The 12,594-nt window shown below is 46.4% G+C and overlaps 1 protein-coding gene across 9 annotated transcripts in view; it reads right to left on the bottom strand.

Moving 5' to 3' along the window:
- Window positions 1–12,594, bottom strand: part of CIITA (class II major histocompatibility complex transactivator) — a 56,222-nt gene that overhangs the window by 19,505 nt on the left and 24,123 nt on the right. For 7 of the 9 annotated variants that reach the window (XR_009694402.1, XM_061152816.1, XM_061152814.1 and 4 more), the window contains 4 exons: window positions 8,255–8,401; window positions 7,911–8,006; window positions 3,032–3,094; window positions 2,288–2,368 (listed from right to left, as the gene is read on the bottom strand). Coding sequence is in view for 8 of the 9 variants with exons in the window: in XM_061152816.1 (XP_061008799.1) it covers window positions 2,288–2,368; window positions 3,032–3,094; window positions 7,911–8,006; window positions 8,255–8,401 (387 nt within the window). In the remaining variant the exon portion in view is untranslated. The remainder of the gene's footprint in view (window positions 1–2,287; window positions 2,369–3,031; window positions 3,095–7,910; window positions 8,007–8,254; window positions 8,402–12,594) is intronic. The other 2 variants (XM_061152819.1, XM_061152815.1) reach the window with 1 other exon arrangement.

Genomic DNA, 12,594 nt, shown 5'->3' with positions numbered 1-12,594 from the left:
GAGTGAGTATTAAGCATGTAACACATGAGAGAAAACCCCTAGGTGTCCCTTAGCAAGGGGCTGATGAAGCAAATTATAGTTCATCCCCCAGTGAAATACCCTAAAAATAATGAGGACACTGGAGGACGTATGGGGTGGAACTGGTGTCCACAGTTTACCTTGAAATGCTCCAAAAGTAACATGGGTGGATGGGTGGATGGATAGAGGGATGGCTAGAGACGTGTCAAACCCGACATAGCCAAACACTGATGGTGAATATAAGTGGTGGGTATATGGTTTCTTGTAGTACAACTCTTTCACTTTTACTGCATGTTGAAGTTTTCCATAATAAAATATTAGGGGAAATGTTTATGAAATGAAAAGAAAGAAATAAGGAAGGAAGGAGGGAAGAAGAGAAAAAGAGAAAGGAGGAGAGAAAGGATGGGAGGGAGCAAGAAAGGAAAAGAAAGAAGAAAGGAAGGGAGGGAAACTCCCTGAAGGCAGGACCATGTGCTTTCCATCAGTGCTACAGAAATAACCTCCCAAAAAAAAAAAAAAAAAAAGAAATAACCTCCCAGACACATTAAATGGAGAAAGCCAGGTACAGAAGGGTGTAGGCGGTCATTTGCATGAAAAAATATTTTTTAAGTGGTGACTTTTAGACAAATAGAATAGTTCTTTAAAAAAAAAAAAATCTTTGGCCCACACTGCACGGCATGTTGGATCTGAGTTGCCTGACTAGGGATCGAACCCATGCCCTTGCACTGGCAGTGTGGAGTCTTAACCACACCACCAGGGAAGTGCCTGAATAGAATATTTCTAACAAGACCAAAAGGGAACTGGCAACATAGGTTGTCTTCAGAGAGGGAGAATGAGGGACTGGGAGAAAAGGGTGGGAGGGAGAATTTTTTTCCCACTGAATATTCTTTGCACATTTTGAATTTGCATGTCATGCACCCGCTTACCTGTTCAAATGCAATAAATAGGTTCAGGGCTTATACATGGTCTGGCACATAGTAAGCACTTGATCAACTGTTATGCCCGTTTTATGGAAATTTTCACTCAATGGATAGTTATTGAGGTGTTCCTGCATGCCAGCCACATGCCAGGTGCTGGGGATGTAGGGATAAGTAAGAAGGACAAGGTCCTCATGGTGAGGGAACTCAGCAAAGGCAATAAATAAAGTAAATCCAGATTGTGACAAGTGCTACAGAGACAGAGAGACACAAACAAGGTGAAAATAGGTGAGGTGAGTTATATGGAAAGCGTAGTCAAGGAAGGCTTTCAGGAGGAGGTGACATGTTGGCCAAGACCTGAGAGATTCCCAAGCCCATAATGGGAAGAAGATGGGGGAGGGGGTGCCTCTCAGAGAGAGAGAACAGCAAGTGCAAAGGCCCTGGGGCTGGAAAGGATACATGGGTTACAGGAATGGAAAGAAGGCAGAGTGACTGGCACATAGGGACTCACAGTGAGTTTGGAGAGGTGGGAAGCGCCAGGTCATACAGGCCTGTGGTATGTATTTTGTAGCCACTGGAGGGTCAGTGTGCATACGAGTCAGTCGCTTCAGTCATGTTCAAATCTTTGTGAACCCACGGACTGTAGTGTGCCAGGCTTCTCAGTCCACGGGATTCTCCAAGCAAGTATTACTGGAGTGGGTTGCCATTTCCTCCTCCAGGGGATCTTCCTGACCCAGGGATTCAACCAAAGGAGTCTCTGGTATGGTAGGCGGATTCTTTACCGCTGCGCCACTGTGGAAACCCAGAAGGTCACCAGGGAAGCAGTATGATCTGATTTGCATTTAAAAGCCCAGGTTGGCTGCCAGATGAGGGCAGATTAAGGAGGCAAGGAGACTGACTAGGAGGCTCAGAGAGATGCAGGTACTTGCCCAAGTTCACACGGACTATAAATAACAGATCCAGGACTCAAACCCAGATCTTGCTGGGGAAAAACTGTGCTTGAAGAGCTCTCCCTTCAACAGAGGGTGACAACTAAGGATGAAAGAGGAACCAGAGCCCAGAGGTCTGTTTGCACCCCAAAACAGCCAGGGGCAGAGACCCAGCAGGAAAGAGGCCATTTGATCCTGGGCAATCAGCTTCCTCCCTGCATCACTAGGGAGCAGGGGTGAGGGGAGAGGTGGGAGGACTCCCAAGCTCAGGCCGAGCAGACAGGACTCAAGGAGGGAAGCAACTGGGAGCCGTCCCAGGTTTTAGAGCCGAGGCAGGGCCAGCAGTCAATCAAGGCTGGGTCAGATCAGGGAGTGGGGGCGGCGGGGAGGGTGTTGGGGAGGGGCGGAGGGGGGCTCACTCACGTCTTTTCTGACTTTTCTGCCCTGCTTCCTCCAGCACCTCCACACTCTCGCTGATCATTTCCTCCAATCCTATGTGCTCGACTTTGGGGAAAAACCAAAGACACCAACACATAGTCAGTGGACGTCCAAGGTGACGTCCCCGCTGACACTCCGTTGGGAGGGAATGTGATCACTCATTGAGGGGGGGTCCTCGGGTATTACAGTGCTCCCCAGGAACAAGGAAGGAAATGCAGGCTGAGCCAAGAACTGCCCCCCGCCCCCCAGCCAAGAGACAGTTAGGGAATTTGAGATCACACGTACACACTGCTATATTTAAAATGGATAACCAACAAGAACCTACTGTATAGCACACGGAACTTTGCTCAATGTTATGTGGCAGCCTGGATGGGAGCAGGCTTTGGGGGAGAATGGATGTATGGCTGAGTCCTTTCACTGTCCACCCGAAACTATCACAACATTTTTAATCAGCTGTACTCTAATATAAAAAGTGAAAGTGAAAGTCGCTCAGTCGCATCTGACTTTTTGCAACCCCATGGACTATAGCCCACCAGGCTCTTCTGTCCAAGGAATTCTCCAGGCAAGAATACTGGAGTGGGTTGCCATTCCCTTCTCCAGGGGATCTTCCTAACACAGGGATTAAACCTAGGTCTCCTGCATTGCAGGCAGATTCTTTACTGGCCGAGCCAGCAGGGAAACTAATATAAAATAAAAAGTTAAAAAGAAAACAAGAACTGGTCAACTTACTGAAAATGTCTTTGCTCAGGCCCTCCAGCTGGGTGTCCTGGAAGACGTACTGGTCCAATTCCGCTGCCCAGACAAGAAAAAGCATCGTCAATCAACCATTTCTCACCAAATGCTTATTGTACGCCTGGCCTTGTACTGGGTATCAGAGAACTGTCACCCTTCAGACTTGGCACACACCGGGGTTCAATAAATGTGTGCTGAACAAATGATCAAATAAGTGAAGGAACACTGAACCTTCATGGGCTCTTAATCTAATTAAAAGGATGATATATATCCATGCAAACTTTTCTACTGCTATAAAGTAGTACATCGCAGCATAGCAGAGTTGTCTTGAAAGTGAAGTGAAAGTCACTCAGTCATGTCTGACTCTTTGGGACCCCATGGACTGTACAGTCTGCGGAATTCTCCAGGACAGAATACTGGAGTGGGTAGCCTTTCCCTTCTCCAGGGGATCTTCCCAACCCAGGGATCAAACCCAGGTCTCCCGCATTGCAAGTGGATTCTTTACCCGTTGAGCCACCATGGAAGCCCAGAGTTGTCTGGGGTTTGAGTCGAAATTCCAGCTCTACTCCCTACTCACCCCACTAAGCTATACAATCTTGGGTCTACTTAACCTCTCTGGGCCCCTATTTCCTCATCTGTGTAATGAGGATAAATAGTACCTACAACCCAGGGGTGGATGGTGAGGATTGGAGACTCTGCATTTAAAGCAATCAACACAGTAGCCAGGACACGGTAAACACTCAATAAAGTGAAAGTGTTAGTGGTTCAGTCATGTGTGGCTCTTTGCAACCCCATGCACTATAGCCTGCTGGGCTCCTCTTTTCATGGAATTCTCCAGGCAAGAATACTGGAGTGAGTAGCTATCCCTTTCTGGTTAATTACATGAAGTGAAGCATGCCTTGGAGCCAATGGAAAGATAGCTCTCATAGTAAGAGGTAAGAGGAGGGTGTATTTTGGGCTGGGGTAATCAGGGAGGGCTTCCCAGAGGCAGGGATCCTGGAGCCAGACCTTGAAAGATGGAGGGCAGAGTCTGAAAGATGAAAGTGGAGGGCTTCCTGGGTAGTGGGGACAGAGTGAGGAAAGGTGGCTAGGAAACTCTTGAGATAGATGTCTTCAGTAAAAGTTTCGTGTTGGGGAAAGTTTGGGCTTCATTTTACAGGCAATTGGGCTGCCCTGGTGGCTCAGACAGTAAAGAATCTGCCTACTATGTGGGAGATCTGGGTTCGATCCCTGGGTCAGGAAGATCCCTGGAGAAGGGAATGGCAGCCCAATCTAGTATTCTTACCTGGAGAATTCTATGAACAGAGGAGCCTGGCAGGCTACAGTCCATGGGGTCGCAAAGAGTTGGATACAACCAAGCAACTAATACTTTCACTTTACAGGCAATAGGGAGCCATAAAAGGCTTCTGAGTAAATGGATTAAAGATCTAAATGTAAGACCAGAAACTATAAAACTCCTAGAGGAGAACATAGGCAAAATACTCTCCGACATAAATCACAGCAGGATCCTCTATGACCCACCTCCCAGAATATTGGAAATAAAAGCAAAAATAAACAAATGGGACCTAATTAAACTTAAAAGCTTTTGCACAACAAAGGAAACTATAAGCAAGGTGAAAAGACAGCCTTCAGAATGGGAGAAAATAATAGCAAAAGAAGCAACAAACAAAGGATTAATCTCAAAAATATACAAGCAACTCCTGCAGCTCAATTCCAGAAAAATAAATGACCCAATCAAAAAATGGGCTAAAGAACTAAACAGACATTTCTCCAAAGAAGACATACAGATGGTTAACAAACACATGAAAAGATGCTCAACATCACTCATTATCAGAGAAATGCAAATCAAAACCACAATGAGGTACCCTTACATGCCAGTCAGGATGGCTGCTATCCAAAAGTCTACAAGCAATAAATGCCAGAGAGGGTGTGGAGAAAAGGGAACCCTCTTACACTGTTGATGGGAATGCAAACTAGTACAGCCACTATGGAGAACAGTGTGGAGATTCCTTAAAAAACTGGAAATAGAACTGCCATATGACCCAGCAATCCCAATTCTGGGCATACACACTGAGGAAACCAGATCTGAAAGAGACACGTGCTCCCCAATGTTCATCGCAGCACTGTTTATAATAGCCAGGACATGGAAGCAACCTAGATGCCCATCAGCAGACGAATGGATAAGAAAGCTGTGGTACATATACACCATGGAATACTACTCAGCCATTAAAAAGAATTCATTTGAATCAGTTCTAATGAGATGGATGAAACTGGAGCCCATTATACAGAGTGAAGTAAGCCAGAAAGATAAAGACCAATACAGTATACTAACGCATATATATGGAATTTTAAAAGATGGTAACGATAACCCTATATGCAAAGCAGAAAAAGAGACACAGATGTACAGAACAGACTTTTGGACTCTGTGGGAGAAGGCGAGAGTGGGATGTTCTGAGAGAATAGCATTGAAACAAGTATACTATCAAGGGTAAAACAGATCACCAGCCCAGGTTGGATGCATGGGACAAGTGCTCAGGGCTGGTGCACTGGGAAGACCCAGAGGGATGGGGTGGGGAGGGAGGTGGGAGGGGGGATCGGGATGGGGAACACATGTAAATCCATGGCTGATTCATGTCAATGTATGGCAAAAACCACTACAATATTGTAAAGTAATTAGCCTCCAACTAATAAAAAGAAATGAAAAAAAAGAAAAAAAAGGCTTCTGAGTGAGGGCATGACAGTGGTGATGATGATAATGAAAATGATAAAGATGATGGTGTTGAAGGTAGTGGTCGGTGGTACCTAACGTTTACTGAGTGCTTATTGCAATCCCACTCTAAATACATACACACAGAAACTTATCCAATTCTCACAGTCATCCCACAAGGCAGGCATGATTATTATTCCCATTTTACACACGTAATACTGTAGCCACTGTAATACTTTGGGATGTCTCAGACGATACAGGCCACGAGCGCAGATTTGAGGAGGAAGCTGCCTCCTCCACTTGCTCTCACTTCCTGTGTAGATGCCCCTACGGGGGAAATGAATCCTACGTGATTTGAAAAAAGCCCAAATCATTCATTACTGCCTCCAGCTCTGAGGGAATGTGAATAGTCTCAGGCCTAAGCATTTCTGCTTCTTCCAAGGAAATTCCAAGGTAGGAAAGGAAGAAGGGAGGCTCTCAGTTCCATAACTTTTGAGTCACATGCAGTTTCTGCTCCTCTCCATTTTCTGCCTGAGAAATCCCATGGACAGAGGACCCTGGCGAGCTACATACAGTGCATGGGGTCACAAAGAGTTGGACATGACTTAGCAGGTGAGCATGCACACACGCATGCAGGCATGATGCTGAGTTAGTAACTATGTGCTGGGGAGAGACTAGCCATGTTCATGCCAGACCTCTTAAGTGATGTGATTCTTGGGATACCAGGAAAGGGGCCGCTAAGAACATCTATGCAGGTTGTTCACTGTGCAAGAGTGCCCAGCCAAGAGGGTAAATTGGCGCAGGTATTCAGCCTGAACTTTTATATCCAAGCTGTGACACCTTTTTTTTTTTCTTATTTTGACTTTTTCTTTGTTTTCTGAAATTTATTCATTTTTCATTGAAGGATAATTGCTTTTCTGCCATACATCAACATGAATCAACCATAGGTAGACAAAAGGCCTCTCTCTCCCACCTCATACCCCATCCCACCCCCCTAGGTTGTCACAAAGAAGTTGTTACTTCTTAATAGGGGCTGCATCCTGAAAAGAAGAGGAGGCATTGTTTTCCTAATCCAGCAAAGCCTGTGTATGAGATAGTGGTGAACCTGGGAAGGAGGGATCCTTTACCTCACCCCACCAGGAAAAAAAACACAAAAACAGAAACACCCCTCCCCAAAGAGTTCTGCCCTTGTCTGAAAGCTGTAGGTCTATTTAAAGCTGCAAAACAGTCTCTCAGCTTAAGCCTTAGCAAACCTCCCCACTCCAGACACTATCATTCTTGTGGTTAAAAGTAAGGACTTTGAAATAAGAAAGATCTAAGCTAGAATTTCAGACCTGCCTGTTACTGTCATTAATGCAGCCTTGAGTAGATGCTTTAGTCTCTCTAAATCTCAATATCCTCATCTGTTAAATGAAGATGCTGATAGTAGCTACTTCCTCTGTTTTTGTAAAGAGTCGGTGTGATAACACACACCATGATTAGTAGGCTACAAATGCTCCCCCACAATGGTAGTTACATTGGCTTCCATGTGTACAAAATGGAAATAATAATCACACCTGCCTTGTGGGATGACTATGAGAACTGAATAAGTTTCTGTGTGTAGAGTGTTTAGAACAGGAACTTGCAAAGAGTAAGCGTAAGTGTTAGGTACCACCAGACCACTATCATCAACACCATCACCACTATCATCACTCACTCAGAAGCCTTTTATGGCTCCCTATTGCCAGTAAATCAAGTCCTAACTTTCCTGGAGTCAAAACTTTCACTGCAGACGCCTATCTCAAGAGCTTCCTAACCACCCTTTCTCACTCTGTCTCCACTACCCAGGATGCTATTACAAATACTAGAGTAATTCAGCTTAGGAGCTGGGGAGAAAGGGAGGGAGGGGCATATGATATGGGCTTTGTGGGAAGGAAAGAAAGAAAAGCAGCAAATGGAAAAAGGTATAGAAATGGTGGCAGGAGATGGGGAAAGTTAAATTTATTTGCCTCGTGTTCATCTCCCCTTTTCCCAATTCTCTGTCCTTCTAACTCTCGCTCCCCATCCTCCTTGCTCTAATTTCTGACGGAGGGCCTGTTCACTCCTGGTGAATGATTGACATTAACAAAAGGGAAAAAAAGAATCTTTCCTCTCAATTGTCCTTTTTCTGGACTAAGAATGCTTTCTCACCGATATTAGCGTAAGCCTCCCTGGTCTCGTCGTCACCTTCCATGTCACACAACAGCCTGCTGAACTGTTCGCAGTTGATGGTGTCTGTGTCAGGCTCTGGGAAGAAAAGACACTTGGATGAAGCTGGAAAGATCTGGGAAGGAGGCTGCTGGGGAAGGAGGGAGAGGCAGGGAGGGTTGGGAGAGGTCCCCACCAGGAGCAAGCCTGGCCTGCAGCTGGAGCTGTCCGTGGTGCTGAGCGGAGCTCCGCGGCCAGCTCTTCCCCTGGTGGGGGCGGGGGGTATCTCCACTGCTGGCAGAGGGCTGGGGAGGGCCTTGAAAGGGGCCCGAGGGAGGGCAGCCCACCTGAGCAGAGCTCTATCTCTTCTTCTCCTGTCAGATCCATCCGGTCGTAGAGGTGGTAGAGCTGCAAAGGGTCAGCACTGCTGTTGAGAAGTTCTAAGTAACTGCCTTCTAGAGGCCCCAGCTCCATGGTTGGGCACTGTTCACTACCTGGAAGAGAGACACAGCAGTCAGCTCATGGGGTGTTGGAAAGATGCAGAGAATTAACACCGATCACAGTTCCCAGCTGGCTCTCTTGGTGAGGGCGAGGGTTGGTGGGAGCCAAAGGAAGTGAACAGAGGCTTCTCATTCAGCACTACTTACGTGCTCAGGGCAAAGAATCTGCCTGCAATGTGGGAGACGTGGGTTTGATCCCTGGGTAGGGAAGATCCCCTAGAGAAGGGAATGGCTACCCGCTCCAGTATTCTTGCCTGGAGAATTTCATGGACAGAGGAGCCTGGCGAGCTACAGTCCATGGGGTTGCAAAGAATCAGACAACTGAGTGACTAACACTTTCACATGTGTTCAGGACGTTGAGGAGGAGAAGCCCTACATCCTTCCTCTAAGAATTTTTGTCACAGTGGGAAGATGCCCATGATACAGAAAAGGGAACCAAAGAAGTGTAGATTCAGGACATCTCATACCTGGGAGCCAGGGGACCTAAGTTCTGCTGTCAGCAACTACCATGAATGATAAGAGCTAAGATGCACAGAATACCTACTCTCTGCCAGACACACAGTGTAGCATTCTCACATCAACAATCATATGAGGTAGGTACTATTACTAACCTCATTTTATACATGCATAAACTGAGGCTCAGAGAGGTGAAGTGACCTCTGGAAGGTAACTTAAGCCCAACCAGGATTTAGTTCTGGGCAGTCTGACTCATGGACCTGTATTTAGGTGTTAGGCTTTCCTGCCTTGGGTGACCTCAAGCAAGTCTGTGCTCCTCTCTATGCTTCAGTTTCCTAATATCTAAATTGAAGGTGTTGAGGCACATTTTCTCTAATATCTTTCATTATTAATTGTTGAAAAGTGAAAGTGAAGTCGCTTAGTCGTGTCCGACTCTTTGTGACCCCATGGACTGTAGCCTACCAGGATCCTCCATCCATGGGATTTTCCAGGCAAGAGTACTGGAGTGGGTTGCCATTTCCTTCTCCAGGGGATCCTCCCAACCCAGGGACTGAACCTGGGTCTTCCGCTTTGTAGGCAGACGCTTTACCATCTGAGCCACCAGGGAAGTATACTAATTGTTGGAGGACATATCAAATACCTTAGGTTCTACTTCATTTAATCTTCAAAACAGCCCTGGCTCAGTCCACACAAAAACTTGTGTACATATGTACATAGAAGCATGTTTCATAATAGCCAAAACATGGAAAAATTCAAATGACTATCAATGAATAAATGGATAAACAAAATGCAGTATATCCATACAATGGAATAGTTGTTGTTACTCAGACACGTAGTTGTGTCTTAGTCCTTGCAACCCCATGGACTGCAGCATGCCAGGCTTCCCCGTCCTTCACCATCTCCCAGCATTTGCTCAAACTCATGTCCATCAAGTCAGTGATGCCATTCAACCATCTCATCCTCTGTCGCCCCCTTCTCCTCTTGCCCTCAATCTTTCCCAGAATCAGGCTCTTTTCCAATGGAATAGTATTCAGACATAAAAAGGAATAAAGTATGGATACTACTTCAACATGGAAGAAATTTGAAAACATCATGATAAGTGAAAGAAGTCAGACATGAAGGCACGTTTTGTATGATTCCATTTATACAAAATGTACAGAACAGACAAATCTTTGGAGATAGAAGGCAAATTCATAGTTGGCTACATTTGGGGGAAATTTGAGGGGAGGGAAATGGGGAACAAATGCTAGTGGGTATGAGGCTTTTGGGGGGAATGATGAAACATTTTAAAGTTGATGGGGGATGGTTGCACAACTTTGTGAGTACACTCAAATGGCCACTGAATCATGTACTTTAAATGGGTGAATTGTCTGAAATTTGATTTATATTCCAATAAAGTTGTTAAGAGCAAGAGTAGTGTGGGGGCTTCCCAGGTGGCACAGTGGTAAAGAATCCGACTGCCAATGTAGGAGATGCAGGAGACGCAGGGTTGATCCCTGGGTTGGGAGGATCATCTGGAGGAGGAAATGGCAACCCACTCCAGTATTCTTGCCTGAAAAACTCTATGGACAGAGGAGCCTGGTGGGCTACAGTCTACAGGGTCACAAAGAGTCGGACAGGACTGAGTGACTCAACACAGCACAAAGCTGTTAAAACGAAACAAAACACTGGCTCTGGGAGGTAGGCTTTATGGTCTTCCCTTTGCAGATGAGTGGCCTGAGGCTCAGAGGGGCCCAGCAGACCCCTGATGTACAGCTCTCCCTGGCTGGAGCCAGTGTGAAGCTCCATCAGTATGGCTCCAGTGTCCCTGCCTTCCCCCCAGTTTTGGTAGTCTATGATGCCATGATCTGTTCATTTCCTATTGCTGCTGCAACAATGTGCCACAGGGCTAGTGTAGCTTAAAGCAACAAGTCTTATTCCCTCACAGTTCTGGAGGCCAGAAGTCTAAGTCAAGGTGTTGGCAGCCTTGGTTCTTCTGGAGGCTCTAGGGGGACACCCTTCCTTGCTTCTTCTAGCTTTGGGAATTGATGGCATTCCTTGACTTGTGACTTTGAGGCCACATCACTCCATTCTATGCCTAAGTGCTCACATCATCTCCTAATCTGCATTTGTCTTAAATGGACATTGATTTAGAGTCTACCCAAATAAACCAGGCTTCCCTGATAGCTCAGTTGGTTAAGAATCTGCCTATAATGCGGGAGACCTGGGTTTAATCCCTGGGTTGGGAAGATCCCCTGGAGAAGACAGGCTACCCACTCCAGAATTCTGGCCTGGAGAATTCCGTGAATATATTAAAGAGTACATTTTGGAGAAGGGAATGGCAACCCATCTAGTATTCTTGCCTGCAGAACCCCATGGACTTAGGAGAGCCTGGTGGGCTACAGTCTATGGAATCGCAAAGAGTCGGACATGACTGAGCAACTTTCACTCACTCATTCAGATACACCAGGATATCAGTTCAAGATCTTTAACTTAATTACATTCACATTTTTATTCCAAATAAGGTAGCACTCAACGCTCTAGGGGTTTTATGTTGACATATCTTTGAGGTGGAGGGGGAGGTCCACCGTTCAACCCACTATACTTGGGAGGCAGACACATGCTGGAAAGAATCAAAAGAAGCTTCCTGGAGGAGGTGAGAAGAGCAATGGCCAGAAGATCCAAGATAAGCTTCCAAGTGCTCAGCCTGGGCCAGAAGAAAATGGAATTGAAACGGGAGGGTCGTGAGAAAACACACACATGCAACTCACCACCACCACCCAGGTGCTCTTTTCCCTTTCAGTCATCAACAGCTCTCATTAGCTCTGAAGTGTCTCAACACAGACCCGGATATCACAGCGAGTGAACTTTCCAGTTCAGCGAGACACCCTGGCCAGGCTTGACTGTTTATAATGGGTTGGGTGGGGGTGTCAGGAACCCAAACATAGCAGGCTTGCATTAATGACCCAGCCAACCATGTCTAGAGGAAGTGGAACTGAAAGATGGGGCCACCAACTCTCTTTTCTCGGAGCAGGGCCAAGGCTGGGAGGTGGGGGGAAGGACTTCACTTCTCCCAACAAGTCCTGGGAGCCAACCAAGCAATCTACTGTGCTCTCCAGGGTGGTGAGAGAAGAGAGAGCTCTCTGCCCCAAATCTTGCCTGCTGCCCTGCTCCCCTTTTCCAGTCTGCAGTCTTTATTGACAGCCTACATTATAGCTAGCCATCTGCCTCTTTCTCCAGACAGTGAGATCTGGTAACAACAGATCCAGACTAACCCCAGCAATTCCACAAACAAAATGTGTGACTTTAGCCAAGTCACTCATATTCTGAGTTCTCCCACAAGGACTGCCAGGGACCTTCAGGCTCAATCTCCTTCATCCCAGAGAGGAGAAGATGGAACCCTGAGAGGGGCTGTGCCTTGCACAAGGCCCTAGAGTCTGCTGGTGATGGGGCCTGCACCCAGCATAAGACTCCCAGTCCATGCTCTTCCCTGCCAATCAAAATGTATCGGGTTAACTAAGCACCCCCATTTATCTAGGCTCAGGAATAGGGACCAGGTCCTATCACAGAAGGGCAAAGGAGGGAAATGCAGAGGGGAGGAGTCTGAAGAAGCCTAGCTTATTGACAAGCTCAGCTGCAAACACTGGACACCAAATGTGGTCCAATACCAGGGAAATACACTGACAGCCGAGAAAGAAGGCAAATCCTTTGAGCTTTGGAATCAAACTGGCCGATTCTGAAATCACTCTTAT

Source organism: Dama dama, chromosome 10 (assembly GCF_033118175.1).
Source record: "Dama dama isolate Ldn47 chromosome 10, ASM3311817v1, whole genome shotgun sequence".
Lineage (NCBI taxonomy): Eukaryota > Metazoa > Chordata > Mammalia > Artiodactyla > Cervidae > Dama > Dama dama.
The sequence above is the reverse complement of the archived record's forward strand: the minus strand, read 5'-3'. Positions and strand labels throughout refer to the sequence as shown.